This window comes from Labeo rohita, chromosome 13 (assembly GCF_022985175.1).
Source record: "Labeo rohita strain BAU-BD-2019 chromosome 13, IGBB_LRoh.1.0, whole genome shotgun sequence".
Classification (NCBI taxonomy): Eukaryota; Metazoa; Chordata; class Actinopteri; order Cypriniformes; family Cyprinidae; genus Labeo; species Labeo rohita.
The window spans coordinates 14,198,205-14,213,943 of record NC_066881.1 but is presented as its reverse complement, the minus strand read 5'-3'; the positions used below and the strand labels follow the sequence as shown (position 1 = coordinate 14,213,943).

General features: G+C 37.9%; 1 protein-coding gene across 2 annotated transcripts; it reads right to left on the bottom strand.

Moving 5' to 3' along the window:
* On the bottom strand, positions 1-14,692 carry eif3s10 (eukaryotic translation initiation factor 3, subunit 10 (theta)). Of its 2 annotated transcripts, none has more exons than XM_051125806.1 (22): positions 14,509-14,692; positions 13,643-13,833; positions 13,052-13,188; positions 12,685-12,848; positions 11,312-11,511; positions 10,769-10,977; positions 10,437-10,608; positions 10,223-10,327; positions 8,755-8,853; positions 8,544-8,660; positions 8,212-8,397; positions 7,778-8,125; positions 7,572-7,676; positions 7,305-7,418; positions 5,589-5,711; positions 5,261-5,414; positions 4,953-5,134; positions 4,405-4,484; positions 3,729-4,294; positions 3,186-3,318; positions 2,402-2,595; positions 1-648 (listed from the first exon to the last, which is right to left on the bottom strand). In XM_051125806.1, exons 1-22 carry the CDS (start codon positions 14,555-14,557, stop codon positions 455-457), a joined length of 3,822 nt encoding a protein of 1,273 aa, XP_050981763.1. In that variant the 5' UTR covers positions 14,558-14,692; the 3' UTR covers positions 1-454. The 2 variants fall into 2 exon arrangements, with proteins under 2 accessions (XP_050981763.1, XP_050981764.1); XM_051125807.1 differs by having other exon boundaries at positions 3,765-4,294.
* Between the last annotated feature and the right edge of the window lie 1,047 nt (positions 14,693-15,739).

The following is a 15,739-nucleotide window of genomic DNA, read 5'->3' as shown; positions in this document are numbered from 1 at the left end:
TCATTTAATGAGCAAATGACTTTATTAATAAAGATTTTTTTTTTCATATTTCTAGAGGGCATACAACCACAGCATAAGCAGCAACTACAGCATGGACACAGCTGTAAAGATAACCTGATGATTTCATCTCAAAACCTCACCACCACACCTTTGACGTCATGTCTGCAAAAACGTTCATCCGCACCTCAAAGAAAAAAACATCTACTTAATTTGTGTGAGACCAATTTAATCCTCTAAGCATGCATAACAAAAAGGAATGAGCTACTTTTCAAATGCAAGTTGTTAAAAAGGGATGAAATATAAATTGCCATGTTTGAAAACCCATTGTAAGTGTTGTAATTTTATGGCAAAGCTTAATGTATTTCCCGTTAAAGTAAGCAGTGATCTGTACTGATTAGAGAACACATCAAGGCTTAGAACAACATCAAGCAAATTTTTTTTGATGCTTTAGCATTTAGCGGCGGACAGTGGTCCAGCCATCGTCATCCGTCTCGTTCTTGGTCCGGCGCGGGTTTTCCTTATCTTTATCAGAGCGCCAGGTGCTCTTCTCACCGCCTTCGCGCTCCCGGTCACGTGGTCTGGGAGGAGCCTCTCTTTCGTCCTTGCGCTCATCCCGTCGTTCATCACCACTACGACGCCATGAACCGCCTTTGAGTTGAGAAACAAGACGTAAGAAACTGACCTCTTAAAAGTAGCCCAAGCATATGTTACTGGCTCAGCTTTGTCTCAGGACTGTTTACTGACACCTACTGTCATAGATACCATTTTAAACCAGAACTGCTCATCTTGTTTTGTATAAAACAAAAGTATCAATAACATGGATTTTTGGATTTTAGGGCTGTCACGATTCCTCAATTCAATTAGAGTACTTGATTTAATAAAAAAAACAAACAAAAAAAAAAATATTGCATTTTGTCCACATCGAGTAACTGGCTAAATACTGGAAGTGGAGCATTCCATGGACAAGAATTACTGAAACGCATTATTAGACTGTTTTCCAAGGCTGCATGATATATAAACCAGTTTAAAAATCATAAAGCATAATGCGAATTCACAAACGCTATGATTCAATTAAATAAATATATGCGATGCAGGTTAAATATGTGTTTTAATCATTTACATGCATGTAGGTTAGGTACGTGCATCTTAGAGCGGCTCTGTTCACAGTAAATGCTGCTACACACCAACTGTTATTTACATGTGTGGATCATCTCTAACTCCTTCAAACTCCATTATTATAACATTCATCTGGGAATGCAAAGTGCACCATTTCATCAGATTTGTGAGGTAAATCATTTATAAACCTACACAAACACAGGAGAACACATCAATATCTTTCTCAGTATGCTAAGCGTTCACCACGATTTCAAAATAAAAGCTCTACACATTTTGATGCCCAAATACTCAAGAAATGACAGTGGCTGTAGCATGTCTGTCATATAGATGGCCAAATATTAAAGATTAAGTGGACATTTGAATTAAATGTTGGTTAGTCAATAATAAGGATCGCGCAGTGAAATGTTAAAACAACAGGGCGTTGGCATCCTCTACAGGCATTTGTTATAATGCACAATATGTACATTAGCTCTATTGTTTATTAAAAATATATGTGTTTTAACAGTTTTGTTCAGCAAAACCATCTGATTACTTGCTTTTGATACTTTATCTGAACTAATTATTGCCTCATTGCTATTATATATGTATTTTAAGTCATTTTAAAGGTTATTGCTCACTTTAGGTATATTTTTCTCCTTATAAAAAAAATTCAATCACAATCATGCAATTACTTGATTAATCATCAGAACAGCTGACCAATTATTCGATTACCAAAATAATCGTCAGTGACAGCCCAACTGAATTCAACTGCAATTTCAGGTTTTGCTGCAGTTAAGTGTTTGTGGAAGCATGGGTATATTTTGGAAGCTGTTCGCATTGCTGTAGTATCATGCATTTGTAACTGCCACTTGAGTTAGTTTTCTTTTAGATGTACTTTCGTGATTAAGTTTTGTATAAGCATTTAAAAAAGGGCAGTGAATAAAAGTAAATTTGCCATTATAACTTCTATTAGTAACTCCGGTTATGACGTTGATGTATGGTTTGTTAGGATAGGACAATATTTGGTAGAGATACAACTATTTGAAAATCTGGAATCTAAGGGAACAAAACCAAAAAACCAAAAAACAAACAAAAAAATTCACCTCGAAAGTTGTCCAAATGAAGTTCTTAGCAATGCATATTACTATTTACTTAATATCCTAATGATTTTTGGCATAAAAAAAAAAAAAATGATAATTGACCCAAACAATGTGTTGTTGGCTATTGCTACAAATATACCCACGTGCTACTTACGACTGGTTTTGTGGTCCAGGGACACATGTTTAAGGGAGATCATAAGACTAACCTTCATCAAGGTCTCTGCTGGGGCCTCTGTGATCACGGTCACGGTCTCTGTCATCTCTGCGGTCTCTCATGTCACGGCGTTCACGACGATCATCACGGTCAAAGTCTTCACGACGAGAGTCACGCCAACTGCTCGGCTCCTCACCACCACCACCACCACCACCTCCTCCTCTTCTCCAGCCACCCCCTTCTTCCCTGCACATGAACACACATTCACATTAAACCTCTTGCCAAATGGCTGAGCTTAGCTTTCCAGGCAATAGTAAATGGGTGGATGTTAAGGTCTGAACATGTAAGGTTATGGAACCTGCTATTTATATATATATATATATATATATATATATATAAAATTATTATTATTATTATTATTATTATTTAACAAAAGCCTAAGGACTGATTGCTCAAACATGCACTCATACAACAGATTACAATATAAACATGACGTAAATATTGTCATAATTCATCGGAAGTACATCACAAGCAATTGCATGGCATAATTGTGCAGCATTTTTGACTGTGAACTGCTCTGAAACCACAAGAATGTGCAGCAGTACCACATTTTTACGTTTTAATAATCACATTAGGGCTTATGGCAGTTTCTGTTGTTCTATCCCCACCTTTAAAAATTATAATTAAAGACTTTCATATCATTTAAATATAAAGAAAAAGGAACTGCTGAGACCATTCATCAGTAGAAATAAAAGCATTCAGAACAAACCTTAGTTTTGTATGGGTATGATTTTTATTTTTTTTGTAAGAAAACAGAAAGTTGCGTTTATTTTTACCTGGGAGGTCGGCGTTCTCTAAATCGATCTCCCTCATGACGCTCTTCTCCCTCACGCTCACCATCATCATGGCCAGCATCACGAGGAGGTCCCCAGCTTTCTTCCCGAGCCTTCTCTCGCTCTCTCCATCCACCTACAAAAGGTTACATGAGTTATAAAAAAAAAAAAAAAAAAAAAAAAAAAGGGAACTTACTATAGTTAACAAAACCTTATATAAAGGGAACATGTTTTTCCTTCTGAATCATTTACATACATTAGTGAATGATTTGCAACAACTACAGTAATAATTCCTTTTCCCCTCCTTATTTTCCACCCAACCTTCCTCTGACCCCTAGAATAAAACAGGTTTTATTTAGCTGCTGTACCTTTAAGACCAAATTAATTTCTCCAATAAAATGACACTTTACTACACTCAATAACAGCTGATTTAAACCGGCCCATGCTGCAATAACAGATGATTGTATCACATTGCACTGTGACAGGAAAATTAGATTCCTCGTGATACAACCCCTTTAAAATAAATATTTGGCAGCAAGCCCTCACCAAGTGAAGATATGGAAACATCACACGAGCTCACACCTGGTCTCCCAAGAGGTTTCCAAGGTCTAGCATCATCTCCACGACGTGGGCCAGAGTCATCCATACCCCTGCGGCCTCCCCTCTCATCATCCCCTCCTCTTCTGGGGCCCCAGTCATCATCTGCGCCACGTCGAGGCCCTCTGGGTTCATCCATGCCTCTACGGGGCCCACGGTCGTCATCAAAGCCTCTTCTTGGGCCACGGTCGTCATCACCTCGTCTGGGGCCACGGTCGTCATCCATTCCACGCCTTGGTCCACGGTCATCATCGCCTCTACGGTGACTTCGGTCATCGTCAAAGCCCCTCCTGGGCCCACGGTCATCATCAAAGCCCCGTCTGGGTCCACGGTCCTCATCACCTCCTCGGCGTGGACCTCGTTCTTCATCAAAGCCACGGCGGAGTCCTCTGTCATCTGAACCACCACGACGAGTACTGTCTGCTCCTCTCCTGAAGGGCATTTCACGGTCACGGTCTTCTCGATCATTGTCTTCACGGCCTTCACGGCCTTCACGGCCCTCCTGACGCCAGTCCCTGGTAGGAGAAAAAAATAATAAAAAGATATAATGAATTACAATTCTCTGCTTCTGTTTTTAATCTTTATCCTTATGCTTTAGGTTATCAATTCATGTGTAAACTCTCACCGGTCAGCAACAGGACGTCGCCATTCTGATTCACCCTCACCACGCTTCCTCCAACCGCTTTCTTCCCGTTCACTCCAGTCCTGGAAAGAAAATTATTACCATTTACACCAAGACATAACCATATCCAATTTATATCTGAACTTCAGTATGCTGTCATCATTAGGTTAAAATGGAATTATACAGTTTTTATTTCTTTTTAAGAGGTTTTTTTTTGTTAACAAATGCTGTTCTTTTAAACCTTCTATTCAAAGGCCTGAAAAAAAAAAAAAAAAAAAAAAAAAAAAAAAAATCCACAAAGCCCAAATCAGCATATTAGAATGATTTCTGAATGATCACGTGACACTGAAGACTGGAGTATCAGATACTGAAAATTCAGTGCTGCCATCACAGAAATAAAGTACATTTTAAAATATATTATAAAATGTAATAATATTTCATAATATTACTATTTTTATTGTATTGTATTTATCAAATACATCCAGGGTGTGTGTTAATAAGAGACTTGTATGGTGTACAGGCACATGTGACACAGGGTACTTATGAGTTACCTTTGTGGGTTTTTCTTCTGGTGCCCTCCTCTCTTCCTCCTTGCGGCGCTCACGCTCCTCAATTTCCTGTTGTCGGGCACGCTGCTTTCTCTCCTGTTCCTCCAGCTTACGCAGGCGCTCCTGGTATTCGCGTTCTTCCTCCTCTCTTTGCTCCTGTTCCAAGCGCTCACGCTCTTCCCGCTCTAAAACACACAAAACCAAAGACTAAAAAAGTGAGCAAAAGTATATCAAATAGGATATGAACATTACCAAAGGAAAAAGTATTGCAGTGCATGTTAACTGAGGGAAGATGAACAGCAAATAAAAACCTTTCTTGAGCTGCTCCTCATGGATTCTCTGAGCCTCCTCTTCTTTCTGGCGATAGAAGGCCTTTCGTCTGTCCTCCTTACGTTGCTTCTTTCGCTCCTCAAGACGCTTCTTCCTCTCCTCAACCAAACGTTCTTGGAACTGCTTGAGTTTTTCCTGGGTACATGAGAATTGCTCAAAGCTTAGCTACCTGGAGCGTCAACATCCTAAGCATTGAGGACTTTATTCCATTACTAAAACTTCATCTTATACATCGTCTGTACTAACTACTGAAAGCAGGTGCATAATCTGCAAAACAACTGAATAAATAAACTTGAAAGTTTTGTTTACCTCATAAATAAAGCTTCTAGCAGCTTTGATTTTGGACAGGAAGTTCTCCTTGTCCTCCATCATCCTTGACATTCTCTGTTTGTGTTCCAGCGCCTTCTCACGCTCCATCTTCATATTGGTGATCTGTGCAACAGATGAACACAACAACCTTTAGCTTCAATTACAATTAACAACATGACATGATTATATTATTCAACACATGTTCTTCTCATTTACGTGATATTAATAAATCACTGAATCAAAAACAATGACCTAGTAGTAGGGCCTCAAGAAATACTTCAAACTACAGTTAAAGTCCCCATGAAATGAAAATTTTAGTTTGTTGGCTTTTAGTATGAATGTTAGCTTTAAGGTTATCTGTAAGCTAATGTGCTCCAAAACAAAGATAAAATTCGCATTTACAAGACACAAGCATTCAAAACGTACCGCCTCTAACTCCCACCAATATAAATTAACGATTTTGATGACATGACTCTGCACATCAGCTTCTCAAATTTTCTGCCCAATCAAATGCTCTCTGGAATTCTAAAGTGTCCCGCCCTCTACACTATAAATAGACGCTGAAATTGGTCACTTGTTCACAGAATTTGTCGTTTCTGTACGGTAAATTGCACTTAGTGCACTATACAGGCAATAGGTAACAATTCAGGAAGTGTAAATATTCATTCCGTTGGGGCAAATGAAGTCTGCTCCGATCTAGAGACATGATAGCATGGAGCAGATCATATGAGAGAGTCGGCACAGACCACAAAACATGTCAGACACATTTGAATTCTACACAGAATGCTATTTTATATATAAATAATGTAAAATGGACGAGATTGTGGCTATCATACAGTCAAATGTGGCTTTTACCCAGCTCAACAGCTCTGACCCAAGCTGTGATACAAATGAAACGCTCTTGGCTACATAAAAAAAAAAGGGGCGAGACTGCTGGATATGTCCCGCCCTGTCTTCCTGTGTGACCTGCTGATACAGATTTTGCCGATTCTGATTTTCTTTCTAAGAAGTGTAACTGACAGCATATACAAAAATGCAAAAATGCAAAAATGCAAAAAAAAAAAAAAAAAACAAAAATGTATATATTAAACATTACAATTCCTCCAATCTGGACTAAATTACAGATATTCTCTATAAATGCATTTATAAATGCTAAAATTTTGATTGCATAAATAATTTTATAAAATCAATGTTTTAAATATTTTTTAAACATACAAACAAGAAATGTTGTGAAAAATGCAATGATACTTTTAACTATGAAACCAAACTTCTTGTTTATTGAACTACTATTGTATAAAATCAGTGTCACATTGCAGTCATTTTGATATTTAGGAAATCATATTGGTCATGTAATGTTGCGTAAATAAGCCATATTATAATAAATTTTTTTTTTTTTTGTACCGCAGTATGCATCTACAACTTTCTGTGAGTGCTGTTGTGCTCATCTGTTTTGCTTTCTGTCATGACAAATACATTATCAGTTGCAGTAAGTTTAACATCAAAACGCATAGGCTTGGAATCGGGCAGATAATGTGGAAAACCGGACAATTCTGATCCCTGGCCAATCAATCGGTGCATCTCAAAGTGAAAGTATGGTCAAGTATGTGGTGGGCTTGAAACTTTTTTTTTTTTTAGCAAAAAATGAAACATGGACCAGAGGGCAAAGTAAATCACACATAATTCCGACAAGTGCAAAAGGCAGTATGCGATTATTACCCTCTCCTCCTCCTGCTGCTCCCATAACTCCATGTCTTTGATGCGCTGCTCCTCGTAGGCTTTCTTGATCAGAGGAATCTCCTCAAGTCGCTTGGCTCTCTCAAAGTAGTCGATCTAGAATATGCATAATAGTATTACTCCAGTGTAATATTGGGATGTCATCTACTCAGCTGCACCGAATTAACCCTAATCCTCGTACAGTTAAAACGGTTACCAACATGCTTATTTACAATAAAATACTTCACTAAAATCTAATGTAAGCTATACCTTCTTCTCCTGGTTTTTCAGACGCTCCTGAAGTTCTTTCTTCTCTTTTTCTAGTTGTTCCACCTGTTTGGCCATGATGAAGTCAGGGTCCAGCTCCTCCAGATCCTACAAAAAAAAATTAAACAAAAATAAACCTTCTCAACTGATCATTTTCCAGGTTGCCAATAAAACAGTCTGGTGGTGGCCTTCTCTAACAAATGCCGTACCTCAATGTCAATGTCTTTGAATGCTTTGGCTCCCAGCTCAGTCTTCTTGATCTGCTCCAGTCGCTCACGCACCGTCTTCTTTTTGATTTGCTCGTGTTCTTGCATGATGCGCTCCTTTTCTCGCTCTTTGGCCTCTTGTCTAAGACGCTCCTCCTCAGCTTTGCGCACCTTCTGAAGCTCTGCCTCCCGCTGTTCCAGCTCCTCTTTCTCCCTCTGGATGTTGAGGCTCTCCAGACGCTCTTTGCGCTCCTCAATCGTTTGTCTGCGAGCCAGGATGCGCTGATGCTCTTTGCGGGCATTCTTCAGGTAGGCTGTGATGGCCTGCTGACTCTGCTCCTCATGTTCTTGCTGTTTGCAAAGTTAGAGTTGATGATGAAACTGAAATATGACACTGACTAGCAGGAGATATGAATTTAGCTTAGCAGTGATCTTACCAGCATGGAGGGAGGTTTTATGACTTGGATGGCTTTAGCCAAGGAGGATGACATGGCAGTGAGCTGATTCCGTATCTGTTCAGAGGGCATGTTCTGTAGGAATGGACCTACTGGAGAATCCTCTTTAGTGGAATAGTTCAGATCGGAGCCAAAACTCAGTGTACGAGATGTATGATCAATGCGCACCTTTGGGTAAATTCACAAAATTTAAGTCAATACAACATTTGGAGAATCTCCTTGACCATGCAATTAACTACTACGGTGCTCGATTTAGAGACTGTGTGTGGAAGATACGCCCAAATTTGAGAACTAAAACTTTTTTTTGGCTATACCTGTAGGTCACAGTGTCGTGCTGCATCTACAATCGAGCGCTCCAGCTGGAAAGCATCGACAAATGGTATCAGAGATGCTAACCTGCTGAACTCAATGCTCTGGTAGATCTGAGCCACCTGGAATAATAAAACCCAGAAGACAGGATTTGAAGATTTGCAAAAGAATGGAGCATGCACAGATAGAAGTCTAGAGGTAAATGATCAAACCAACCTGTTGTAGCAGTCTGAGGATGGTGTTGTTCTGCAAGTGAGGAACATACTGCTGCAGGTCCGATTCTTTTTCAGCTTGGTCCCTCACCCAGTTCAGCACCTAAAGCAGCAACAGCAAGAACGCATACACTGCATGAATATGATGTCTTTAATGTGTATTGACATCAAGAACACTATAACATAGACTGCTGTGTCAAAAGGTCTAACAAGAGCATCACTCTTCTTAATTAAGTTTACGAAAGTCAGTTGCTTAATGAGTTGTAATGGCTAAATGAGTTATCGATTAATTCAAATTTAATGTTTTGCCATGATTTTATTTTTTAGAAATTTAAGGACTTGCGATTTTGAAGAGAAATATTACCAAATGCTAGAATTAGACACTTTGACAACATGCCAAGTATAACAGTAAATAGAAAACGACGCTCCAACCACACGATATTTCATGTTTGCATCATGGTGGCATTACCGTTTTTACAGAACATTTATAGCAAATAACAATCTACTGGTGCTACACCTTCAGTCATTTTGAATTTGAATTACCTTGACTTTTGAGATTTTTTTTTAAAGCATTTTAAGATATAATATGGATAAGACAAGTTTGTACAAGATGTAGTTGTAGATCATGCATCTTTTTTGCAAAGATATTTAAAGGGGTCATCGGATGCAAAGTTCACTTTTACATGTTGTTTGAATATTAATGCGTGTTGGCAGTGTATGTACAAATCTACCCTATAATAATAAAAATCCACGGAGTGGCTTTTAAGTCATCTGTAAAAATAATATTCCCTTTTTCAAATCAAGCCATTCTCAGATGCGATTGAGCAACTGAGGTGTTGTGTTGCTGGATGTAATAATGAACATAGTGGTCATCATTTACTCCCGACATCTGAGCCGCTAAAGATGCAGTGGATTACGTTTGTTTGTGAAGGGAGAAGAGAGGGGCGGACAGAGCAGAGCTCATTTGCATTTAAAGCAGACTCGACCAGAATGAGATGATTTTTGGATGGTAAAAAGGGGGTTGTTTTAGACAACCACTGAGAATTTTTAACCAAAGTATATTATAGACTTTTCATTAAGACCCTAAAGAATCATATCAACTTGTGGAAAATGGGCATCTGCTGACCCCTTTAACAAGTGATTTGTTTAACATTTATATCATGTTGCCAACTTCATGTGTGGTGCACTTGGAATAGAATTTTCTTTAACTAGAGGGTTAATAAAGAGAAAGTTACTTGAATCATGTTGTAGTCACATTTTCAAGTTGACTAGTCGTTTAAAAAAAAAAAAACAAAAAAAAAAACAGAGAACGTTCTTAAAAAAAAATTGAGATTTTAATTTTTTGCCATAGCGCCCAGCCCTATTTAAAGTGTACAACCTGGCTGATTTTATGGTTTTATATTACTATGGATTTGGCATGAGTTTTATAAGCTCAGAAATAAAATGTAGCAAATAAATCAAGTGTCACTCACTTTAGTCACTCTTCCACAGAGTTTAAGAGGGTGGAAGTCCACCTCCAACCAGTTGTAGAGCTCTTTGACATCAGGAACAACATACTGAAGCAGGTTGAACCTCACCTATGATAAAAATAATACCCAAGAAGGTATCACTGCAACATTCTCAATCTTTTTTTGTTTTTTTAAACCATACATTTAAGTGATTACCAGTGGACAGAATGGCTATTACCATGTCATTAATAAGACTCTGGCGAGTGGGTGGAGATTGCAGGCCGAGTAATGTAGCCAGTCTGCGGTGTTTCTCTACAATGATGCCATCCATGTCCAACAGACGAGCAATATCAGTGCGCTCAGGGGTGATGGGGATGGACAAAGTGGCCAAGAGCACTCGAGTGGACATTCTGAATGAAACAAATAAAACACACAGTAATTATATACTTTGAAGCAAGTCTCTAATAAATAATTAAGAAAGGCTTTCTGATTTCAAGAAATGTCTACCTACTGTAAAATTAGAGCAAAATTATCAGTTCAAGCTGATGACTGCTCTTCTTTAATGCTCACCTCTGCATCTCTTCTTGGGTGAGGTTCTTGCGCATTTCCCGGGAGAGGTGGTAGAGTCTGTGTAGGGTGCAGGCATGGAATAAGGCATTGCCAGACTTCCAGAATACAGTGGACACCTTATTGTAGTAGTTGGCCATAAGCTGGGGTTTAGGGGGCTTCTTTGAGAGAGCAAACAATCCATGGATGTCTTCAACGGCTTTGAAAGCTTCCTGTGTGGATTACAAAGAACGTATTCAACCAGTATAATTAGCAAGGCATTAAACCATGGCAACATATAAGAACCAATAAGTTCATAGTGTAAAAAGAGACCATGTCAATTTTGTTTCTCACAAATGAAACCAATTTAAGTGTATCTTTTACTGTATTCAATACAGTTTTGTTCTGTTTGCATGTAAAGCACTCTCCTTTGCACTGTGAAAATAGGTTTAAAGCAGCAGCATAAATCGAGACTAACCTCAAGTTAATATAAATATATTTATATTACATAATAAATATATTTATACAGTCTATTGTACATTGGTGCCTAGTATGAAGCACAGAGACCTGCCACAGCTCCATGCTAATAGCGCTGTCCAGCTGGACCAGACGTGTCTCCAGATGCATGGACTGGCTCTCAGGATTGTTCAGGTTGATGGCAGTGCTCTGGTTGTGGTGTCGCTGGATCTGTCCCAAATGCATTCGCAGGTTGTCACACAGCTTACGGAACTCTGCTTTACGGGTGTACTGCAGGCAAAACTTAAAAGCTGCGAGAGAAAATGAACATTTTTGTCATAAATTTCAGCACAACCCAAAAGAATTTACATTTTATGTATCATATAACATGACTACTATATATATGCATTATATGATTATATGCATTGTATGCTAAAACTCCCACAAGCAGGGCTGGGCGATAAATCGATAACAATAATTTTTGTGATATAATTTTCCTCGATAAAACGACAGCACAAGTTCCATATAATGTTTATGCACCAAAAGCATAACGAAAGAGCGCTACTCATTTGAGCCGCACCACACGGACCATTTATCTGCTTGGTTCAAATTTCGAATCGCAGCACAGCGCAAGCTTATTACAGCAGATGCATTTATCCGCGGATGAATTCAATGAAGAACACAAATGACTGTGATTTAAGCTAGTTTAAAGCCAGATGAAGCAGTGCTGACAAACAGGAGAAACACTGTCCGCAACAATACAGTCAGAAGGCTTATCAATCTACAAATCGCCATCATTCACCATGGATTTACCATAGTAACACTAATTGCACCATGGTAATGTGTCAGGAATGTGGATGGCGTTATTCATATTGAATTTTATTATATTATTAATGTAGACATGTATTAAATGCATTAAAGGAGTAATGGAATATAATTACAGTAGGCTATAGCATTTGTGCATTTTTACTAAATGTATTTAGACTACTGTTTCTCATACAAAATAACTAGACACCATATAGTTCTATTTTTACCATGGTATTGAGGTGCTATATGTGTAGTTTTAGCTGTGGTTATCATGATCGAAATGTATGCTACTATGTGGAAGAACAATGGTTAATTTACTCAAGCTACTATCAAATGTGCATTTCTAAGAGACAAAAAATGTAATATTATTAATACAGTAAAAGTGTAAAAAATTCAAAAATGTGATGTGTTTGTCATGTTCTGATCATAAAGAATAGTTTAAAACCACAATTAACATTCTGGTTTCTACAACTTTACTTTGGAGAAAACTCTCTTTAAACTTGAAAGAAATAAAAATTTGACATTGTGATAATTATCGATATCGACTGATATGAATAAAATTGACTAATATGAAAAAAATTGTGATAATTTTTTTTTTTTTTTTTTTTTTTTTTCGCCATATCACCCAGCACTACACACAAGCAAATGTTTTTGTGTTATATGGGCTTTACACTGACCTTGCTGAGCAATGTCATGGTAAAGGCGCTCCACTTTGGAGTTATTCCTTAGCAGGTCCAGGCACTGGCGGTACGACTCCCACAAGAACTTGACCCAAGGCGTGAGCAGAAGTCTGTCAGTACGGTCTTGAGTGTCTTCACCACTAACGGCACTCAACAGAACACTAAAAAAAAACAACAACAACAAAAGTAGTCAGCTTCAGATGGCTTTTTTTCAGTCTTTTATGGAAAACAATCATCATCACAATCATCAGTTGCTTAAGGCTAGATGTTTGCAGGTTCCTAATAAATACTAAATACTGAATGTGTCCTGTCTGCATGATGCAAAAAGTAGGAAGAAACTGTTTAGGCCTTTAGGATCCTGCACCTTTCTGGGGTCTGAATGTTGTCCAGATCCTCAATGTCCAGCACCATCTGCTGAGACTCCTCTTTCGCCGTCTCGGTCTTTTCTTCTGCAAGTTTCAAGTAAGCACGGACCACATCCTCCAGAGATTTGATATTCACCTGAAGCACAAGAGAAAGGGCAGTCAGTAATTTCATGAATAGGATAGAACTTACAACTGTCCTGTCAGTATTCGCTTGTACAGAAAATTGGGGAAGTTCTACAAAAAAAAAAAAAAAAAGAAGAAGTAGGAACAGATATTTTTCTTTCTGTATTGTGAATTAATGAAAAAAAAAAAAATTAGGATGGGTTCTATTCATGAGTTGGTATTGACTAAGTCTGAGCTGTTTCAACTGAAAGAAACTTCCACTGACTGACCTTAAACTATATCAGTGCCTCTGTTTTGTCTCAAGATGCACACAAGTTGTTTTGTTCCAAGACATTTTATAAAAATGACTTCAATGTCTTAATTGAACTATGGCCTAATCCTGACTTAGACTAAGCCCTGTCTGTGAAACCAGGCCCAAAAGTTTTGTTTTATGTCTGGTTAAGTATAAAACAACTGTAGCCTCAAACCTGTTGACAGATGTTTTTGTACTGATACAGTCCCTCCTTTGCCAAGTGGCTCTTCCGCAGGTCCACACAGAGCTCGAGATACTTGAGCATAATAGGCTCGTGTATCTTCTGCCATGTTCGATGTTTTTTGCTCTTGATAACATCGTAGAGCACATCCAAAGCTGGCTGCTTTTTACCAACTTCGAGAAACTCTGAGAAAACAAACAGGGAGATTGTCATGACCAGCACACTTTTGGGAATTTATTTATTTATGACATACACTGAAAAATGTTTCATGATCTTGCTGCATTATTTATTTATCATACAGCCCTCAAATACTACTTTCAACATGTGTCATTTACAGCTGACTATAATACTGAATAAGAAATCGAGTATGCTAAACCTGTGGCAGGTGCGTGGTGTTGCTATTCCATTCATATTTTGTTTATTATTTTCTTCAAATAACAACGTAGATTTTATTCACAAATAAGGAATACCGTTATAGTCTTAAGGACTTTTTAGTGCATACTGTTAATAAATCTTTAACCTCCGTTACCAGTTGTCATTGCTAAGCTAGCGGGAAAGAAAAGCTTGCTAGCACACATGGTAGCTTTAACAAAAAACGGTCTCCGCCGTTGTTCTTTTACGAAGTATGCAGAATATTTACATTTTATTTCCAAACATGTCCTTTCTTTGAGTACACTTCGAAGAATATAGTAACGTTAATAGAGGAGATTTAAAACGCTGCATCATACATGACACACGGCCCAGCAATTGTGACATCCGGCCTTGCAAGTAACATGGCTACTCCAACACGCGCCATATCGAGCTAACAGCTAGACCCTCGACTACAGTCCAAGAGACGACAATCTACAGCATTCACTCACCGTTTGCTCGCTTAAGAGCGTTCTCCGGTCTCTGGAAATAGGCTGGCATTGTTATGGCTTGCTAGCAGGCGGTTTACAGATAGTCGAGGCTGTTTTATTGACTCTGCCTGTCCATCCGCGCCGTGACTTCTCGCCGCGCAAGCAAGAAAGGACTAGCGCACGTGAACTGCGCCGGCGAGGAAGACTAGAGTTCCCGTATGTGCGCGTACACGCTTCCTCTCCGCTCTCTGCAATTCTGATGACAAACGTGCGAAAACGTAGTGATGAAACATAGGCCGCAATAAAATCATCACTACTGAAATGTTACCCAAATTGAATCTGACGTAAAACACGGTAACTGTGCATCAGTATCAGCCATTAAAAAGGAAATAAATTACTGGCAGAAAATCAATGTTTTGCTATTTGATACATTATGAATGGAATATGTTTTTTTTTTTTTTTTTTTTTTTTTTTTAATAGTACATATTTATTTTGATAAGGTGGCACTGATATAGCTGACCTTAATTTTCTTCCTTAACCCCAAAAATGCATGCATATTGTAATTATTAGTAATTCATGACAATTATTCTGTAAACAATTATTATTATAATCTAAGCATTAGCAATATAGATAATCTAGGTTATAGTTTAAAGAGATCATTTACCCAAAAATGAAAACTCATTTATTGTCCCTCAAACCCTTTTCCTGACTTTCATTGTACAAACACTGATACATTTTTTTAAATATCTTGAATTTTTAAGATGCTTAATGTTTAATTTGGATGGTAATATTTGTACATTTTGCTAAATCTCAAGAAAATCTATGCAGCTGTATCACTATTAAGTGCACTTGGGGCAATAAAACATGGCTGAGACTGGTGGATTATGTAAAAATTAGAGGTTACATTTTTGTGAAATAATGTTTTGATTAAAGCATTATTTACACAAATGTAATAAAGGTGCTCCAAGTTTTGTGGAAATCAAAAACTATTTGAAATTTTTAATTTCAATCCTTAAATTAGCTGAAGAAAAGGAGTGGCTTAAAACTTGGTGTTACATATTTGTTACTTATTGCTTTAGTGCTATTGATTAAATTAATAAAGTATTTATTTTATTCATGTTAGAATATGCTTTTGTGTTTCTGGTTTTACCATTTGTTACAAGTTTTATTTTTTATATATATGTACACTACCAGTCAAAAGTTTTTAAACAGTAAGATTTTTTTGGGTGTCACATGATCCTTCAGAAATCAT

What these genes read in the sequence shown, in the direction of transcription:
- eif3s10 (XM_051125806.1), bottom strand. Translation starts at nt 14,557, where the DNA reads ATGCCAGCCTATTTCCAGAGACCGGAGAACGCTCTTAAGCGAGCAAAC. An exon ending in CGCTCTTAAGCGAGCAAACG is followed by an intron (nt 13,834 to 14,508) that starts GTGAGTGAATGC and finishes TTGTTTTCTCAG; the next exon opens with AGTTTCTCGAAGTTGGTAAA. An exon ending in AACATTCAGACCCCAGAAAG is followed by an intron (nt 12,849 to 13,051) that starts GTGCAGGATCCT and finishes GTTTTTTTTTAG; the next exon opens with TGTTCTGTTGAGTGCCGTTA.